We start from the raw sequence: 19,483 nt of genomic DNA on the forward strand, positions 1-19,483 counted from the left end.
AAAATAGTTGTATAGTAATAGGAAAAAATTCTAGCAGGAAGTTAATATCATTTCTTTTAAAAAATAAATGAAGCAAGTTTAGGATTTGTTTGTAGTGTTCTATCTTTTACTTATGTAATATTTATTTTTGTAGAAATTATTATATGGGAAATGAAAATGTGTCCTTAGTGACTGTCATTAACTGAGCATAGCCCAGTCTTATGATTTACATCCTTCCAAGTAATCAGAAACTCCAGGCTACTGTATTCAGTGGACAAGGCCATGGACTACTGCCTTGTGTCTGTCCATCCAGACATTGTTGGTGTAATCCGTGCTGCAATTTTCATTTTTAACTTGAGATTAAAGGCTACATTGATTTGCATTTTCTTCCTAATAGTTCCTCCATGGAAGTCCCTCCCTTCTATGTGTTCATTTCAAGTATTACAATTAGAGATCTCTTCTACCCACCATGCTGGCCTTCTGTTTCTTTCTCAGTCATTTCAGTAAGAAAACTCATTTTGTTCAGAAAATGGAATCTTTTCCTAAGTTTCCTGTTGTTTTATGTTGATAGGGTCCCTAATCACACACACTTGAGTTTTGGGGATGGCCACTCATTGTGATGGTGGTGGTATACACTTAGAACTTGCTAAATGCTTAGTAAAGTGTCTAATTTTGTTGAATTTTTCTCTGGCAACTACTAAGTTGAGGGTTATTCCTACCAGGCAGCTGAGGAGGATACTTCCAGTTCTCTAGTGAAAGATCACCTTTTCCAGCAAGAGACGGTTGTGACCAGTGACCCCTACAGAAGTGCAAATGTGAGACCATCTCCCTTTGAAGACCTGAACACCAGAAGAGTGTACTTGCAAAGCCAGGCCAATCAGGTGAGGAGATCAGTACTTTCCAGCATTCGTAGCACAGGGTGGAAACTGGGTGTGTTAGAGGAGGCGTTTAAGATGTCCTGCTGCTTACCAGGTAAAATAAACAGGTGAAAAATGGGAAGAATAATGATTGACAGTTCATCAAATCAGTGACAACAAATGTAGACCAGAGAGTTCATGGTGGCAAAAATGGGAAATGTGTTTAGTGTCGCTTTCATTGTCCAGAAGGAAACCGCACTCGTGCCTCTTGAGAAGCACAACTTCTATAGCTTCATTCTGCAGACACTTCTCAGAAGTGGGCGTCTCCAGCTCTCCTTGGAAACTCAGAGCGTGCTCCTGAGTCCCCTAAGGAAAGCGTTTCAATTGGGCATTACCTATGCAGCCCTCTGAGAAGACCTCAAGTGAAATGCTGCTTAGGATGGACTCCTGCTCTGTGCCGCTCAGGTGTGGCCGGGTTCAAGGGAAGAACGCTTCCAGCCAGACCCGTCAGTGATGCTGTGAGCTCTGTGCAGGACACATCATACAGTTGAAGGCCAAAGCGTGCTTTGAAGGATGACCTCACAAGATGTGCATTTGGCTCTGGAACATACAGAGGTTGAGGCACCAATCCCACAGTTGAAACTGTCTTTGTTTTGTCTTTGTGGTGCTAGGGATTAACCCAGGGCCTTGTCCATGCTAGGTGAACACTCTACCACCAAGCTACATTATCACCAAGCCACATAGACTTGTTGTTTTTATTTTGTTCCAAGTTAGTTTCCTGTTGTTTTCAGGGTGGGGGAGGAGTCATCACTGCGTTGTACAGACTCCTGGGCTCAGGGTCCTTCCACGTCACTCTTCCAAGGCGAGAAGAGAACCCTAGTTAAGATCTTTATTAGCAGGTGCTTACAGTTGGTTGGCTTTTTTTTTTAAATCATTTGTAAGCTTTTATGAAGTTCTTAGAAATCTCAACTTTACCGACTTGACAATTTTAAAACCTTTAAAAATGCATTGAGGAAAAAGTAGGCTTTTAAAAAAAGCACATTTGACGTGTAGGTAAGTGTTAAAACTCTTTCTGCTGCAGGAGTACAGGCAGCCTCTGTACTCAGTGATCAGAAATGAGCACGCAGGGTGTCCAGCTCTAGTGTCTCTTGCATTCCGCATGGCTACAGTTTCCCATCACTTCTTCTTGCTGGCTGATGGTAGAATCCACAGCTGAGGCTTACTGGGCCCGCACCGCTCAGCCTCACAAGGGGTGGAATTCTCAGCTGGTGGACCATCTTTTGTCTTGGCCATCTTGTGGTCTCTTATTTTCTGGGCATCTCTTGGTCATTGAAGCTGCAGTGAAACCATCATTGAAGTAGCTGCTGACTTGGATCTGGTCTGGGTTTTCGGTGCCTCCTTCATTGCCTTGGGCAGCGAGGGTCTCTGTGAGTCATGGTCTGTGCCAGCACCTCCCCCCCATGCACACAGAGGAAGATGGAATGCTATGATGAAGCATGTGTGAGGTGGGCGCCTTTGCCTGGCAGGGCTGGCATGCTGGCCTGGCCTTCGGGAGTGATGTTGCAGACCTGCTCCTTGTCTGATCTGGGAATTTGTCTTGCACGGAGGACCCACCAGCATGGTAGTGTCTGTGACAGTCACAGGCTGCTGGAGCCTGTGGGTCTTCCCCCACCCATTTTTTGCATCAAACCCCACTAAACTTGAGGACAAAATGGATTATTACCCATTTGAGGAGCTTGGGCTAGTGACAAGAGGTTGTGGGGGAGAGCTGTAGACAGGGAGTATCTCATCTTAGTCTGCCATGACAAACAGCATCAGCTGGGTGACTAAAACAGCAAGAGTTTTGTTTCCTTTCCAGGCCGGCTGTGGTCTGGGGATGGCCCTTGGCCCAGCCTACAGACTGCTGCCTTCTCCGTTGTTCCTTTCTTGGTAGAGAAAGATGGAGGACAAAGTCTGTGGCTCCTCTTTTAAAGGACACCATCACCCAAAGGCCCCTCTCCAGATAGCCATCACGATGGGAGTTTAGAACTCACACATTTGAATTTGGGGGATAACCACAGTGGGAGCAAGATGAGCGCAGGTGCATGGGATCCAGGAGAAAGACAGCTTATTGAACGTTGCAGAAGCAGCAGAGAGGACAGGGCCAAATTGTTGGATTTTTATGTTATGCAAACACCTTGGTCTTTGTGTAAGAATTTAGACACTTGGTGCACAGTTGTATGCCAGAAGATACAAACAACCACAGGCTGACCATAGCACATTTTCATGTAGTGTCAGTTTTACTCAAAAACAGCAATAATGACAAAAAAACAAGGACTCTTTCAACATGGGTTCCCATAATGGTCAAAAATTCCTGAACACTTGCTACCACCCTTTCTCCTTTTTTCTCCTGATTTGGTCAGTAGCTGAAAGTGAACTGTCACTTTGATTTTGATTATCCTGATTACTAATGTGTTGTGACCTTTTCATACGCTTACTGACCACTCAGAAACTAGCTTGTAAAGTATCTGCACATCAGGTCTTTGTATTCATCTGGGGACTAAGTCCTTTGCTAGATATATGGATTACAACCTATTTGTACCTCAGTGTCCTGTTCTGTAAACTGGGGTAATACCAGTGTCTATCTCCAGCTCATGCTGAGCACACCACCAAAGAAGCTAACATCTCCATCCATTCCTTTGCCTACCTTCTAGAGATACCATTTACCTTTCTTCTGCTCATGGCTGTCTCAGTTGTTTTCAGGTTTTTGTTGTCACACAGACTTCCTGCCAGCAGCTGGTGACGTGCATGGATTTCTTAGGGCATTTAGTAGTGGATGTGCTGCAAAGGCATGTGTAGCTGCTGTTTGCCCGGTGTACAGGGGATGTGTATCGAGTAGGTGGCAGTGTGTGGCTGTGGTTGTGGTTGTCCTTTACAAATTGATTTTAACTACATGCTCTAGTATCATCGTCATCGTCTGCTAAGTGGTACTTGTGTGAGTTCTGAGTATGGATCCTTTTAACTTCTCCTTGTGGGCAGCATCTCCTAGTTGCTGACTGCTTTTTACTCTCTTCACAGTGTTTTAGTGAACAGGTATTCTAAATCTTGATGCATTTGAATTCGTTGTTCTTTGATGGTGCTATTTTTCAAAATCCTCCCATGCTTATCTCAAGAATCTTCTCCTTGTTCTCAGAGTTTTCCAGCACTGTCTTGACTATACTTCACTGGTTTCTCTTCCATGATAGGGTATCAGTTGTATTTTTTCCCTACGGTAACTTTTCCAGTGCCGTTTGTGGATGCCTTCCCTGCTGGTGCCCAGCCCTCCTGTTTGGCACCAGGTCTCCACGTGTGGCTGGTCTGCATCTTGTCTCTGATCTGAGCTCTTGGTCTCTTTCCTCATCTGTCCTGCACCTGTACTGATTCTTTACTGTAGAATCACTATAGCTCTGTGGTAAATACTAATACTTGTAGAACAAGTGACCTTAACTTTGTTTTTCCTCTTGGCTCATAAAATTAAGAATCAGCCTGCTAACTTTAATGAAAAATTCTTTTATAGTTTATATTCAAATCTCTGTATTAGCTTAGGGGGCTTTAGTGTCATCCACGAATGTATATCACTTTATTTAGTTCTCCCATCTTGAAATACAACTTTCTTCTTCAGAAGAGGTATTGTACATCTTTCATAAGATATATTCCTGTGAACCGTTTTGCTTTCACCACTGTAAGTGGAATCCTATTAAAATTTCATTTGTGACCAACTTCGAAGAAGAATCATTGGGAATTCATTATATTATTCTCTCCTTTTTGCTAAAAATTAAGCATTGACAAATTTTAACTGTAATCTAGCTCTGAAACAGGCTTTTTCAATTCAGAAGACTAAGAAACTTCAGGATATTAAGTGTCCTTTTGGGGCGGGGTTAATTCACATACCATCAGATCTACCACTCCTTTTCCTTTCCTGCCACATAGCCTAGTCTGGCCTCAAATTTGTGATTCTCCTACCTTAGCCATTCCTAAGTGCTAAAGTTGTAAACATGTACCACCACACTTAGCTCCAGAAATTACCATTTTAAAGTGCTTATTTTGATGGTTTATAATACAGGATTGGATTCTGGAACATTTCTGCCACCCAGGAAACTCCTGCCCCTACCCTTAAAGTATTAGTACTGTGTTCTAACTTTGGTTGGAGAATAGGCCACTGTACATTCAGGATGGGCTTTCTCTCTTGATCTATCACATTTTGTTTATATATAGTTGATAGATACTTGGTTGTGTCTCCTTTTTTTGGCTTCATATTTCTTGGTAAATTAAATTGAAAGTATATAAGACAAGACCTAAGAGTCCCCCACACCCCCCAAAAAAATGGGGGAAAGAGTGACTAAATGCTGTTTATAAAAACCATTTGGCTGTGAAGATTATGAAGTTTTGGAATGTAGACTGTATGGTTTCACTAACAGTAAGAAATCCTTTCTGTTGTCACTTAATATAGAAATTGTATTTCAGGTAACATTCAGTCAGCCAGGCCTAGACACTCAGAGCAGAAGTATGGAATATGTACAGCGGCAAATAACCAAGGAATGTGGAAGCCTCAAGTCCCAAAACAGGGTAAGAAATGTTACTTAATCTTCTGGTGTGAAATGTGGCTGATCAGCATGTAGGTGAAATTTTCTACTCATTTCCCATAAAGTCAAAGTATACTAGATTTTTTTCAGCATTTACGTTTGCCACATACATGCTTATAAACCCATCTCACTTCTTGTGAGTCCATATTTATTACCAGTTAGGACCAACAGGAATGTGTGTTGTTAATTTAATGTCTTGAACCCTTTACCTCTTCTTTAGCCCAAACCTGGCATTTAGCCCAGTCTTGAACATCTGTATAACAGGAGCTTGCCTAGCCTGGGTTATGTGCTTACTTGTTGACTAGTCTCTATGTGGAAACTAGAGCTAGGAGGTAAACATGTGGCCGGAGAAACCTGCCTTTGTGGGTGATGGGAAGGGCTAAAGAGCCAATTGGGGCGTAAGAGTCAGAAGCCAGAGGAAGAGGCTCAGGCCCTGTAATCAGGAGGCAGAGGCAGGAGGACCATGAATTGCAGGCCAGCCCAAGCAAAGTTACCAAGACCGCATTTCAAAATACAAAGATGAGGGCTGGTAGAAAGCGTTCTGAGAATGCATGAGCCCTGGGTTCAGTCCCCAGTTCTGAAAAGAAAAGAGAGAGAGAAAGAAAGCAGGTGGGGGTGGGGTGGGGGGTGCTGCTTTGCGTCATTTTTCAGAGATAGTCTTTGCTATGTAGCTAGGCTGTGAACATTTAAGTCCTAGTTTCCTGGGGCTGCCACAACAAAACACCACAGGCTGAGTGGCTGAAACACATCCTCTCAGCTCTGGAGGCTAAGCCCAAGATCAAGGGGCTGATAAGCTTAGCTTCCCCTTAGCCTGTAGATGGCCACTGGCCAGTCCTCTGTGCCTCTATCCCTAGCAGAATCTGTGTGCCTAAATCTCCCCTTCTTAATGAGGACATCAGTTAGACTGAGGTCCACCCTGGCATCTCCTTTCCCTTAGCCCTCTAGAGGCCCTGTCTCCAAATACCTTCACAATTTGAGATACTGGAGGTTAGGACCTCAACCTGTGAATTTAGGAAGGACACAGTTCAGCCCACCTTTGAACCTTTGGCCACCAAATTCATGCCCTTCTCACATACTAAATACATACACCTTCATCCCATCAACCCAAGTCTTAACCATTCCAGCATCTACTCTGAGCTCCAGATGTCTTCTAACCAAGTGTGAGAGAGACTCCATCCTGAGGTGGAATTCCTCTCCAGCTGTGGCCCTGTGAAAACAGATTACTGCTGTACACTACAAAGACAGTGTACAGACATCCCCATTCTAAAGCAAGAGCTTGACATGAAGAAAGGTACCATGGGCCCCAGCAAGTGAAAACCCAGCACAGAAATTTTTACTAGGTTTTAAGACTTGAGATGAATCTTCTTTGACTCTGCCCTCCAGGGCCTCTGAAGCAAGGAGTTAGCCCTGCCTTCAGGGTCACCTTCTTCTTGAAGGATAATATGTGTTTGCAGCACAGCCTGAGAGTCCCAGATGTCCACTGTCTTTCTCTATTTCATCCTGCCTCTGGTCCCTTATAAAGTCCCTGTTGACAGAATATCACATTGTCTTAGGATTGCACAACTACCCCCTGGTGGTCTCCAGAACACACTTTGTCATATTTGTAATATGGTTAGACTGAGAATTTTCCAAAATTTCAAATTCTGGTTTTGTTTTGCTTAACAATTCAACTTCTCTCTCTATTCTTTCATGTTACTGTAAGCAACAAAGAGAAACTAAGCCACACCTTTTCCAGCACTTTGCTTAGCGTTCTCCTTTGCTGAGCACCCATGTTGAGCACCCACAAGGCCCTCTTTCTGAGTGCACTCGAGCACAGTCCATCCAGGTCTTTGCTGCATTACAGCAAGGATTGCCAGTGTCAGCAGAACATTTGCTTCCATCTGAGGCTCACCAGTGAGACCTTTAAAGTCCACATTTCTACCAGCCGGCTCTTCAAGTTTCTTTATAAAATGCACCTTAAAACTCCTCCATCCTCTACCAGTTACCCACTTCCAAAGTCTCAACCACTTTTGTAAGATTCTGGGTATAGTGACACTCCTCTTCTTGGTACCAAATTCTTATTTGTCCAGGTTCTCCAGAGAAGTGGAGCCAGGAGTGTAACTAAGAGTTCTTCTATTTTAAGGGACTGGCTCATGGTGGTGGTGGAGGTAATCCCACAGTCTACATGGTAAGCCCCAAGGCTTACCAGAGAAAAGTTGGTAAAGGCAGCCTGCAGGCAGAACTTTGTGTTGCTCTGGGGAATTCAGTCTATTCTAATAAGGTCTTCAACTGATTGTGTGAGGGCCACCGTGGAAGATACTGTGCTCCACTCCTAGGCCACCACTGAAATGTTGATCTCATCCAAAAAACACACCACAGAAAGATCCAGAATAACCTCTGAATAAATACTTCGGCTGTGTTGCTCCACCAGGCTGACACACAAAATGTCACGGTTTAGTGTTGATGCTTACTGGGGTTTTCATTTCTTGCTTTTTTAGGTCCCTTTGAAATCAATCAGACATGTCAGCTTTCAAGATGAGGATGAGATTGTCAGAATAAATCCTCGTGATATCTTAATACGCCGGTATGCGGACTATAGACACCCTGACATGTGGAAGAGTGATTTGGAGAGAGATGATACTGACTCCACTCCTCAGTTTTCTAAGCCAGGCAGTAAAAAACCAGACTATCTCTACCCTTGTGAGGAAGAGGCTAAGTTAAGTTCACTGAAAGACTCTGTGGTATTTAAGACCCAGCCTGCCCCATTAAAATTGAAGTCAAAACGAAGAAAAGAGGATGGGGAACGTTCTCGCTGCGTGTACTGCCAGGAGAGGTTTAATCACGAGGAGAATGGCCGGGGGAAGTGTCAGGACGCCCCAGACCCCATCAAGAGGTGCATCCATCATGTGAGCTGCATGCTCTGTGCAGAGAGCATGCTGTACCACTGTATGTCAGACTCGGAGGGAGATTTTTCTGACCCCTGTTCATGTGACACTAGTGATGACAAGTTCTGCTTACGATGGTTAGCCCTGGTAGCCTTGTCTTTCATCGTGCCATGTATGTGCTGCTATGTCCCTTTGACGGTGTGCCATCGCTGTGGGGAGGCGTGTGGGTGCTGTGGTGGGAAGCACAAAGCTGCTGGGTGAAACGACCCAGTGCTAGATGAGCTTCATATCTTTCCAGGATTAGCTGACTGGGGTTGCTGGGAGCTTTGGCAAGCAGTATGGAGTCTTGCCTGGTGTCACTGGGGCCACACGTGGAAGAGGCAGAACTCGCCAGTTCTTGGCATTTCACAGAAGCTAGCCATGCCTGACTTTTCCCTTGGTGCATGGCGTGTCTTGTTACAGGTTGTAGGGTATTTGCAGAAGGAAATCATTTCTGATTATTGACGATAAAAGTCAGCATAAAATATGATCCAACTAAAAGGGATTAATATTTGGCATTTTTGTATATTTATGCATTGGGGGTTTGAATTCATTAGGACGAGAACTAAAAAGTGCCCTAGGGGACGTTGACTTCAGTCTAAGACAAGTTAACACAGGGATTGTAAGAGGTAAAAGAAGTGCAACTAAACCATTTGTTGTTTTCTGAAAGCAGTTTTATGTATAAATAACAAATGTTTATATTTAACTAAATGTAAGGTACGAATTATTGCATATTAAACTTTTCTTGCCCTTCCTAGTTCCAAAGTAGATAGACCTATCTACTGCCACATTCCACACACTTTGAATATTTAACTCATCTAGTTAATAACTTTTATTCCATGTGAATGGTTTGATATTTCATCCTCATTTCTCTTTGGCTACAGTTTATATTGAGTTATATCTGTACATTCTGGTAATCTGAAATCCTTAAAAATACTCTAGTAGCCTTGAGTGACCAACTTTTTTTTAAAGCACAGATGTAATTGTCTAATGTTTTGATGGGAACGTAACACTTATTTTTATATAAAGAGACTGAATAAACATAGAAAAAGGTGAGGGTTTTTTTTTAATTTGTCTTTTGTGGTATTCAACCAGCAAGTTGTTTTCTTTCAGAGTTTCTGCCTTCGAAAACTTACATTGCATTTACAAATGCTTCAAAGGCAAAAGGCGCAGCTGGACGGCTGGTGAGAAGCTGAGTCCTCCTGCCTTGCCTTCTGTGTGTCCGCCAAGCTGCATGTCCAGCTGGGTCATTCAAGTCTTTAGCTTAACCCTCAGCACTTACTATTCACAAGACAGGAATGAGTTTCTCAGTGATACATTCTATTTTGTTTTGACTTTGGCCAAAAGCAAAACGAATTTGTGTTAAAATGTACACTAAGCTATCTGAGGAAGGTGTTTGACTCAGCATCGTGAATGGCTATCCTGTACATAGAGACTTCTTTCTTCTGCTGACCGTGCATATTAGTGATTGTGTAATTTACTGATTTACAAGCAGGCAGGATACATGTCCCAGCAAACTGTTTGAAGTACTTTGGGGTCAAATTGTCTGTCTCTCTCCTTCTCTTTAACTGTTACATTAAAACTCTAACCAGTAAGGGATTCTTTAAGAATATCCCCTTAGAAGGATAAAGTTGAGAAGTATGCTTTTTACTTTTTCAAATGGCTCAAAATTTCAGAGGTGATAGAAATTAAAATCACGCTACCATTTGAAGTTCATCTTCTGCAGATTTGAAATGTCATCTGTGTCATTCGCTTTGTGCATCACACTTAAGCTTGTGCTAGCTTTCTTCTTTTGCCCCACATCAAACTGAACGATTGTATATAACACTGTCTGTAAAATACTTTTTTTTAAAGAAAGCATTTATATTTATATGACAGCTTGAACTGACAGCATTGTGTATATAGGTCATCTTGAAGTATTATTTCACATTGAAAAGAAGAAAAATATATTGATAACTATAGATGTTATGAAGAAGAGGTTATTTCTAGTTTTGTACTAAAAATCAGTTGGATGAACTAAATCCACAACAGGACAGGATGGCAGCAGCTCTCAGTCTCATTTTCCCTGTTTAGCTATCTGAGCACTGCTGGCCTGATCAGCTCCATCCTGAGGCTTTCAGCAAAGCCTGATGTCTAGAACAGGCGTTAACTTTCAAGATTCCTTTTTATTAGTGAAATGGAAGTACTGGTTCTCCTTGTGGATGAATATCCACATTTGTAAGTGCTGAGTTTATAATTCAGGTTTGAGCAAGGTGTGAACAACTGAAGAAAATAACTTGCTGGTGACATGGGAAAATGCTGTGGAAAGCTGTGTACATACTTGGGGAAGAACAAGATCAGCCGTTTCTTCTGTTAAGCACTATTCGGCATAGTGCAGCTCTGGTTCTGTACTGTATTTTATATGCAGCATTTATGCTTTAATATTGTAATGTTTGTGCATTAATATTTTCAGTTTGTTTAACCACTTTGCTGCTAAGATTTTGCCGTCCATTCCCATTTTCCTTTACAATTTAAAACAAGTTTCTTCATTAAAAACTATGGCTATGAAATGGCTTTTATTTCACCTTGGATAATTACCATACCCAGTTTCCAAATCAGTCAAGAAAGCTAACTGACCACATGGTACCTGAACCCCTGTGTGGAGATTCTCTCTTGAGTAACAGCATTCCCGTGGGAAGACAGATGGGTAATTTAGCCCTCGGATTCTCAGCTGTGTTCAGGAACACTTCCTTGGTTCTCTGGACACAGTTTTGGCACTGCCATTTGGCATTTCCTATAAGACTTTTCTCTTTTTGTCTGAATTATAAACAAATGGCTCAACAAAACGGTGAAATATTAAAATTGAAATCATTTAAATGGCATGACAAAAACTAATTTGGCCTGATGAGCTTGTGTGCTGCAACTGCTAGTTCTCAAAGGACATTCTCCTGGCTTGGAAGGGGGTTGGTTCACTTAATTTCGGAAGTGTACACGTGGAGCTTCAGCGCCACCTGCTGGGGGATGTCCAGATCCAACAGGGTTTATCACTGCTACCATCAAAGGGCTATTCAGGTGGTGCCCACCTTCTCCCCGGGAATCCAGGGGTGAGAAGTATCTCAAAGGAAATGGAAAATGATTCCCTTCCCTATTGCATTTTGTTGGTCGCTGAAAGAGTTTAAGCACTTTTTTCTTACATTTCCTGTTTTAAAATATTTATTGATACTTGGAACTGGCAATCAAACCTAATGGATACATGGAGGCATTTACAGAACCAGTTCCTTTAACTCACAAGCCATTCCCAAAATGGTGTTCTTGTTTTGCCTCCTGTTGCCAGTCAGGGAGAATTTAAAAAAATAATAAAGTTAGTCACTTGTATTTTATTATGACAACTTTAGAGAGGTGTGTGTATTTGTGAGACGATGGGGCAGGGGTTAAAGTTTAAAGGGGAAACCTTGAACTACCTATTTCCATTGGTTATTCAGCAGTGCCTACAGTGAGCTTCTGAAATAATGCAAGTGCACTTTCAACCCATGGGTACAGTGCCATTTGATAGCTTGGTGAGTCGTGAGTTTTCTTTTTCCTCTCCTCTTCCCCCTGAATTGAGTGGTGCAGAGATATTTCTTAATATACACTTACGTATCCAGAGTTCACACAATGCACAGAATTTCAAGGCTCTTTCTTTATTGAAATGTACTTTTTAATTGTAGCCCAAAGGTGCATTAAGTGAGTGATAACATTTTCTATATAACATTTTAGAAACTTTCATTAACTGTAAACAAACAAAAAACAAACCAGATTCTTCACTAAGTATTGTTGTCACCCTTGAACACATTTCTAAGTCTAAAGGAAAAAGCACTAGAAACTTGCATTACTGTTGCACTTAAAATGTCTACAAGTCGTGACAATAGCACCATACGGTGTTTTGTGGTGAGTCAAACATTAAGAAATATTTTTCTTTTTTTTAGAAAAAGAAACACAACTGGAGGTGATTTAGATAAACCAAAAGAAGAACAAAAAAGGGCTTCAAGGTACTGTTTGCTTAGCAGCCAGGTGGTTGTAAAACCTGGGTTCATTGATGTTTGTTAACCATTGTTCCTGAAAGGTTCTTAAATTGCATACGTTGTTTTGAAATTTTTCAAGCGTAATCTAGTTGAAAAGGCTTTGTATGACAGAGACACAATTTTTGTGAACATTTCCGGTGTGCAGTGTCATTTACTTTCTGTGCCCTTGACCTCCAAAGTGCCTCACTTGTACATTGTTTCCATAAAGAGCTTGACTGCATTCTTTCTCACAAGCAACGAAAAGTTGTTTAACTCATGTCCTAACGTGTCTCATCCGATAGTTGCTGGCGTGGTCGTTCTGAGTATGTGATGTAAATATGCATATAAGTTTGTAACGGTTTTTGTTACATCATACTCATGTAATTGGACGTATCAGATAATATCATAAGAATTTGTTGGAACGATTTTACTGCCCTGGAATTACCTGATTAAACCCATCATGAAATATAAAAGGACTTTTTCTTACTCTTTTAAAAGTGTATCAAGTTACTAAATAAGAGAGAATTACTGGGTGAAAACACAGTAGTAAAAATGGAAGCTTCTTAACAGTTTTTTTAAAAATTTTATTCCTTAAAGGCATCTTTTTAACTAAGTTCATGGCTTGTTTACTCTTCTTTGTATGCAGATTTGTTTAGTCTGTTACTTGATTTATTTATCAGTTTAGATTACCACCTTAAAGAGGAGTAGCAAGCAGTTCTCAAAATGACTCTGTGTGTGTGTGTTGCAGTCAGAGACACTTCTAATATAAACAAACAAGTGAAAAATTATTAAGACAGTTCTCTAGTCAGAAGACTTAGTGTGTCTCAACACTAGAATAACTTTTAGGTTTCTACATTACAGCTGTCTTCGTTTGAAAACTCAGCTCCCCTTGCCATGAATTACAAAGTGTAGTTTATGTGTTCGTAGTTACCAGAAATTTACTTTACGTTCTTCACATCAGGTTGATGCCCACAAGTAAGTAGAGAGGTTTTTCATCAAAGAGCTTGAATCTGCGGTTACTGCTGGGCCAGCAACACGGTGTCAAAAACAAAGTAAGTCACAGTGGTATTGGTGGGGCGAAAGCCAGGGTTGACTCCTCTAAAACTAACTGCCCTGAAGGGTTGAGTCTTAGGGAAATTCTTGAGCCTGACGAAGTTGTAGTTGAAACAGTGTTTTTTTTGTGGTGTGTGCGTGCGTAAGTATGTTTGGTACTGGGGTTTGAACTCAGGGCTTCATGCTTTTGAGGCAGGCGCTGTACCACTTGAGCCACATCTCCAGATCTTCTTTATCTGTTTTTATTATGTATTTTACACTTGATTACTTTTAATCCTCAGGTAACCTGTAAGTATTAATCTTCATCTTACTGAAGAGAGGTGTGGACATCGTCGTTAGGAAGTAGTCCTGAGACCTCATGGTCTAAGACCCCCTGGTCTAAACCACATTTGGGCTCCCAAGCTCATGCTTTAGTCCTGATGCCTTGTGTTAGGTCTAGACGTGTCCCGTATGATATAGTCAAATCCTTCAAGTGAGTTTAAGCCAGAATAGTTTTATGAGGTGATCTTTTTTTAATTCCTACTCCCTTTTGTTCTATTTCTGGGCCCCTGTGTCACATGTGGCATGGGGAGAGTCTTAAAAGGTGGGAGGATAAAATTGTAATAGTGCTTCAGGAGGTCATCATGTTTGCCCCCAGGAAGCCCCCAAAACATACACAGTCCAGTTGTAGTGGTGGCATTTCCTTAGAAGGAAATGCCTGCTTTTTTCCCTGCTTTTTCACCAAAGCAGGGATAATTCCCCTGAAGCAGAGCAAGACCATATTCTCAGGTGAACCTTTTGTGCACGCCCAGTGGTGACCAGTCATTCCTAGGTCACATTAAGACATAAAGTGTGCCCTTGGAGGCAGAGTTGGGTTTATGATCAAGGCTACTTCTTGAATATGTCACCATTCTCACAGTGCTCTCTTCCCTCAAACTTGGAATGACTGGTTCTGCTAACAAAATAATTTATTGCAACCAGAAGCGAATGCATTCAGGAAGGAAGGAGGATAAGGAAGAACTTCAAAATATCCAGTATTGAAATGATTAAAATAATTGTCTCTGGACCACAAAATTGAAGGAGATTTGCTCACCTGTCATTTCTGTCACTAATTTTGTGTTGCCAAATTGCAAGATACCAGTTCAAATGTTTTCTTTCTAAAATTTAGTATGACACAAATCTTTACCAAACAACCCCCTTTTGTGTGTGCTCCGTTACTTTCCTCTTTGTTCCTGCTATAGGAAGTGTCTCTTCAAATTACTAAATCTGTAGGTGGAAGAATTTGTGAAAAGCAATTAAGGAATTTTTCAACAGTATGGATGGATACACACACACTCACTGTCACACACACACACACACAAACACACACACAATTCTTAAAGTCTTCCAAGAAAGTCCAGAAGACTTAAATTTGTGAGTTTTATCAGTAGAGGAGGCCAGTGAGTTTTACTACCCCTGAAAACATAAAAGAAAAAAACTTGTATGAATCCACAGGCCCCCAGCTAGTTAGTAGATGCTTTTAAAATAAAATGCCCACAGATAACATGATACTCCAGAGTTATAAAATGAAAATAATAAGATGGCTGATAAAGTCGTTGGAGTCACTGATGTTACAGTGCTAGAGGGCACCTTAGGGATTATCTGGAACACCTTACTTTATAAATGTAGCTGAGGTCCAAGGTTTAGATACAAGGTCGTTCACTTACGCACCCTGCCTCAAGCCCATGCACCTAGTGTACCCAACTGTCTTGAGTGCCTCTTGCAGGCACCAAATTCAGCATGGCCAAAACTCATCCAATGATTTTGTCCATTCCTCAAACCCTTTTTTCTTCTCTGCCTTTATGGATGGTACCACTGCCACCCAGATACTTTAGCCATAAACCTGGTCATCACCTCATTTTCTTTCTTTTCTATGCTGGGTCTCAACTTCCCAAGTATCTCTCAAATCTGTCTGTGTCCTCCTATCTCCAGTGTCACTGTGACTGACTTGTGATCACATGACTGACCATGGGAATCAGGTATGCAGTGAACTACTTGGATGTCTTTATTAATGAGAGATGGTCTGTATTTTAAATATGGTTGAAAGATGGAAGCACTTTATACTGCAGTAAAACAGTGATTTTAGAAGTTGCGATCTTTAGAGTGAGATATTCCCAGATTTAGACAGTTAAAAATGGTTTATAGTGGGTTTGTGGAATTGAATGATGGTGACTGGAAGGTCAGTGCTGCACCTGGACCAGCTAAAGAAGTGAGAGTCGAGGTGAACCGTAGAATACAAACTTAAAGAAATACAAACTCCAGTTTGTTGCCTTTCCTGACACCCATTGTTCTAAGTAATTCAAGCTTGTTCCCTGTGGTTACTGTGGTGGTTCCTGAGCGCGTTTGAGAGAAAGAGGCTTCTTATCGGAAGCCTTTGGAATTTTGGTGCCATACATTGTGAGGAAATCGACAGTTCTATAATCAGATGAGCCTGTTTCAAAAGGCTTCCTGTGCTTTATAAGTCATTCTTTGCTAAAGCAAGATTTAAAAAAAAAAAAAAACAAACCTACCTGGTGTTGATCTTGTCTCCCTTTCTAGGTCACATCTCCCGGTAAGACTGACTACTTATAGATGTTAGGGGAGTTTCAGTTATATATACAGTGGGCAAGGAATTCCATGCACACAAGTGGGCAAAGAATCATCCAGGTTAACAAAAAGCAAACCAGGTTCAAGGGCATTCAGGAGTCTTGAAATAAAAGGGAGTGTGTGTGTGGTACAGAGGCCAATGAGGCAGCCTGGGTGTCAGACCTCATAGAAATGTGTAGGTCCTGGTGAGGAATGTAGGTTTTCTTCTGAATGTGATAGAAATCCACTGCAAGGTTCTGAACAGGGAAATGGCATGATCTGGCTATGTGGCTTCTTTTTATAGTAGAAACTCCAATAATGGTCTCAGATTTTGTTGCGCTGGGTGCTCTCAACCAGCTCCCTCAGTTCCCCTGTAGTTAGAAATCTGATGAATGCTTTTGACACTTCACCTCATTGAGTGGCTTTTAACACATTTTTTCAGTAAGCTTCCTTGGCCCTAAACTATCCTGGTTGGCTTCTACCTTCACCAGCCCTCCTCTCTTACTGGAGCTCTTAGGGGATCTCATCCACGCTCAGAGTTAAGAGGGAGAGAGAGAGAGAGAGAGAGAGAGAGAGAGTGTGTGTGTGTGTGTGTGTGTGTGTACACACACATATAAAATTATGTTATCCACTTTTAGACCTTACTGACATCTTTATTTGGATATCTCATAGGCATTTCAACTTTATAAGGCTAAAAAAACAGAACTCTTGATTCCTGCTCCCGACCTGCTCTGCCTCATTTTAAGAAATGATCAGCTGGGCACCACTGTAATCCTAGCTACTCAGGAAGCAGAGATCAGGAGGATAACAGTTTGAAGCCAGCATGGTAAATTAGTTCGAAAGACCCTATCAAAAATACCCAACACAAAACAGGGCTGGTGGAGTGGCTTTAGTGATAAAGTACCTGCCTAGCAACAGTGAGGCCCTGAGTTCAAACCCCAGTGCTGCCAAAAAAAAAAGTCATAGTTTACCCAGTTGTTGAAGAGTTAGTCTTTTTTTGCCTCATGTTTCAAGGGACTCCATTTAAAAATATGTTTTAAATGTAAATAGTTCTCACCACGTTCACCACGTGCACCACGCCCACCACGCCATCTCAGTACGAGGTTTCATCTCTGCGAACGCTTCTGTAACTCCTTCAGGCTACCATTCTTTGACACTGGTTACTGGCCTATCCTACCCACAAATGACACTCAAGTAATGCTAAAACTTCTAAGGACAGTTTGTGTAACTCATCAGTATTAAAGCCACTAAAAGATGGTAAGTCTATGTTTTGAAAATTTAGAAGGAAGATGAAGCAGAAGGTCCGAGTGCATCTGCGCGTTTTTGTGATGCCTAGTGTGCTAACAGTGACCTTCACTTGTTTCTTGATGATGGTATGACCTTGAGTCTGTTGTCCTCAGCGTTTGTGCGCACCTGTCCATTACTCACTGTACTTTGATCTGCACCTGATTAGAGCCATCTCTCTTTGGGGAGTTTTGTTGGTGTTTTGTAGTTTGGTGATATGAATGAACTCAGCCTTGACCGTGCTAAGCAGAGACACTCCACAGAACTACACCCCAGCCCAGTCATTTCCACTCCTGCTGACATTGGTTTCACCCATGTGTATCTTAGTAGAGCAAACCTCCTGAGTATTTAAAATCCTTCTGTTTTCTATGAATGACTCTTTTCCTAGGCTTTGAATTTTCCCAACTTAATTTTTAATAAAAGCAAACCTAATGCCTGATAATGTTTTTAACCAAGAAGTTATTTTGTAGTAGATTTATCTAATTTTCAGTTACCTGTGTCTCCCAAGAATTAATTCGATTCAGAAAATTATAAAGGTAGATGGAATCAAAAACAAGAACTCAGGGAAAACAGTCTTCAAGGCATAAGACATGGTTGGACCACTGGACTTCTACTAGCAAGAAAAAGAGCCTGCAAAGGCCACTTCAGATGTAGTGAAGTATAGGAGGCTGAATGATGGTGCCCAACAATGGCTGCCAATCCCTAGAACCTGTAAATGTCACCTTACGTTGGAAAATAGTCCACAGTGTGACCAAGGTTCTTGCAATGGTAGATTATTCTGTACTGTGCACATAGACCCTGAATCTAATCCTGAGTGTCCTTATGAAAGAGAGAGCGACAACACATGGGGGTGGAACGTGATGTGAAGGCAAGACAAATGGGGAGGTGCTGGCCACAAAGACTGGGATGTGGATATGGCCACAGCCATCTAGTGCTGGCACCCATCACAAGCTGGAGCAGGCAAAGAACAGATTCTCTGATAGTCTCCAGAGGGAGCTTGATTTGGGCTCAGTGATTCTAATTTCAAATTAATGACCTCCAGAATTTGTTACAGCATCCACAGAAAACTAGTACACTCTCTGTGGCAAAGTATTAGACCACAGAAAACAAGGGACAGGGGAATTTTACTCATAATCAGAAACATATAAGGAACTCTTACCTTGAGGCTAGGAGGCCATCCTGGTGTCTCCTGTGGGGATCCCAGGACTGCCATGGAGTGCTGACTGCTGTGTAGCTACTATTACTGCTCTTTTTCAAAAAGAGCTTTCATCGTAGTTACCCTGTTCTTGCTTTGATGTGTTGGAGGAACGGGCAAGTAATTTGACTTGATTCAAATCTGTGGGGAATAACCTTGTCTCAAAGAGAAATACACAGATCACTGGAAAACCCAAGACATTAAGCTGGATGCCACCAGGTGGTGCCATACACTGTTGGCCTTGGGAATGGATTGGGTGGGTTTTTTGGTGTGGAATTAAAGAAAAATTACTCAGAGACTTGTTAAAATGGTGTCATGGTTTTAATATGAAGTGCCTCCCCGCAAAAGGCTCATCTTTTGAAGGGTTGACCCACAGCTGGTGACACAGAGGTTCTAGAGTCTAGGAGGTGGGGCCTCTCTGAAGGAAGTAAGTTGTCCGGATCCCTCTGCCTACTTCCTGGCTTTCACAAGATGACTAACTTTGCTCCCTCTCTGCCGTGATGCTCTGACTCAGCACAGCTAGGGATTGCAGACTGAAATCTCTGAAACTGAGCCAAAATAAATAATTCCTCTCTTTAGGTTCTCTCAGATTTTGGTCACGGCTATGGAACGCTAACAAATGGTAAGGCAGAGTTTATTCAGGATGATTGTATTGGGTGTAGGGATGGCTGCAGTTTGGGCTTTGTGGTAGGGAAGGGTGATTGGGCTCAACTCTAAATCCAAGGACAGTTGAGATTTGAGCTAAGGAGTAGGGTGGGGGCCAGTGCATGTAAAATTACTTACAGGAAGCATCAAGGATAAGGAGGGTTGTATCTAAACAGCTTGCCAGAGTTGCTGAAGATGGGTCAGAGTGGTAAGATACCAATGCTGAGACTGAGAAATTGGGTTGGATATCAAGGATGGGGGATTTTGTCTAAACTTAAGTGAGTTAGGGACAGAGCCCAAAGTTGGGACCTGGTCCAGAAGAGGACTCATTGGAGCCTGACTTCTGTCCATCAGGGAATCTTTG

General features: G+C 41.9%; 1 protein-coding gene across 4 annotated transcripts in view; it reads left to right on the plus strand.

Annotated features, from left to right (window-relative positions):
• Spred1 (sprouty related EVH1 domain containing 1) overlaps positions 1-12,832 on the plus strand; it is a 73,116-nt gene extending 60,284 nt beyond the window's left edge. For all 4 annotated transcript variants that reach the window (XM_074065633.1, XM_020183593.2, XM_074065632.1 and 1 more), the window contains 3 exons: positions 702-860; positions 5,319-5,420; positions 7,915-12,832. In XM_074065633.1, the coding sequence (XP_073921734.1) occupies positions 702-860; positions 5,319-5,420; positions 7,915-8,562 (909 nt within the window). In that variant the 3' untranslated portion in view covers positions 8,563-12,832. The remainder of the gene's footprint in view (positions 1-701; positions 861-5,318; positions 5,421-7,914) is intronic.
• The last annotated feature ends 6,651 nt before the right edge of the window (positions 12,833-19,483 follow it).

This window comes from Castor canadensis, chromosome 2, assembly GCF_047511655.1.
Source record: "Castor canadensis chromosome 2, mCasCan1.hap1v2, whole genome shotgun sequence".
Lineage (NCBI taxonomy): Eukaryota > Metazoa > Chordata > Mammalia > Rodentia > Castoridae > Castor > Castor canadensis.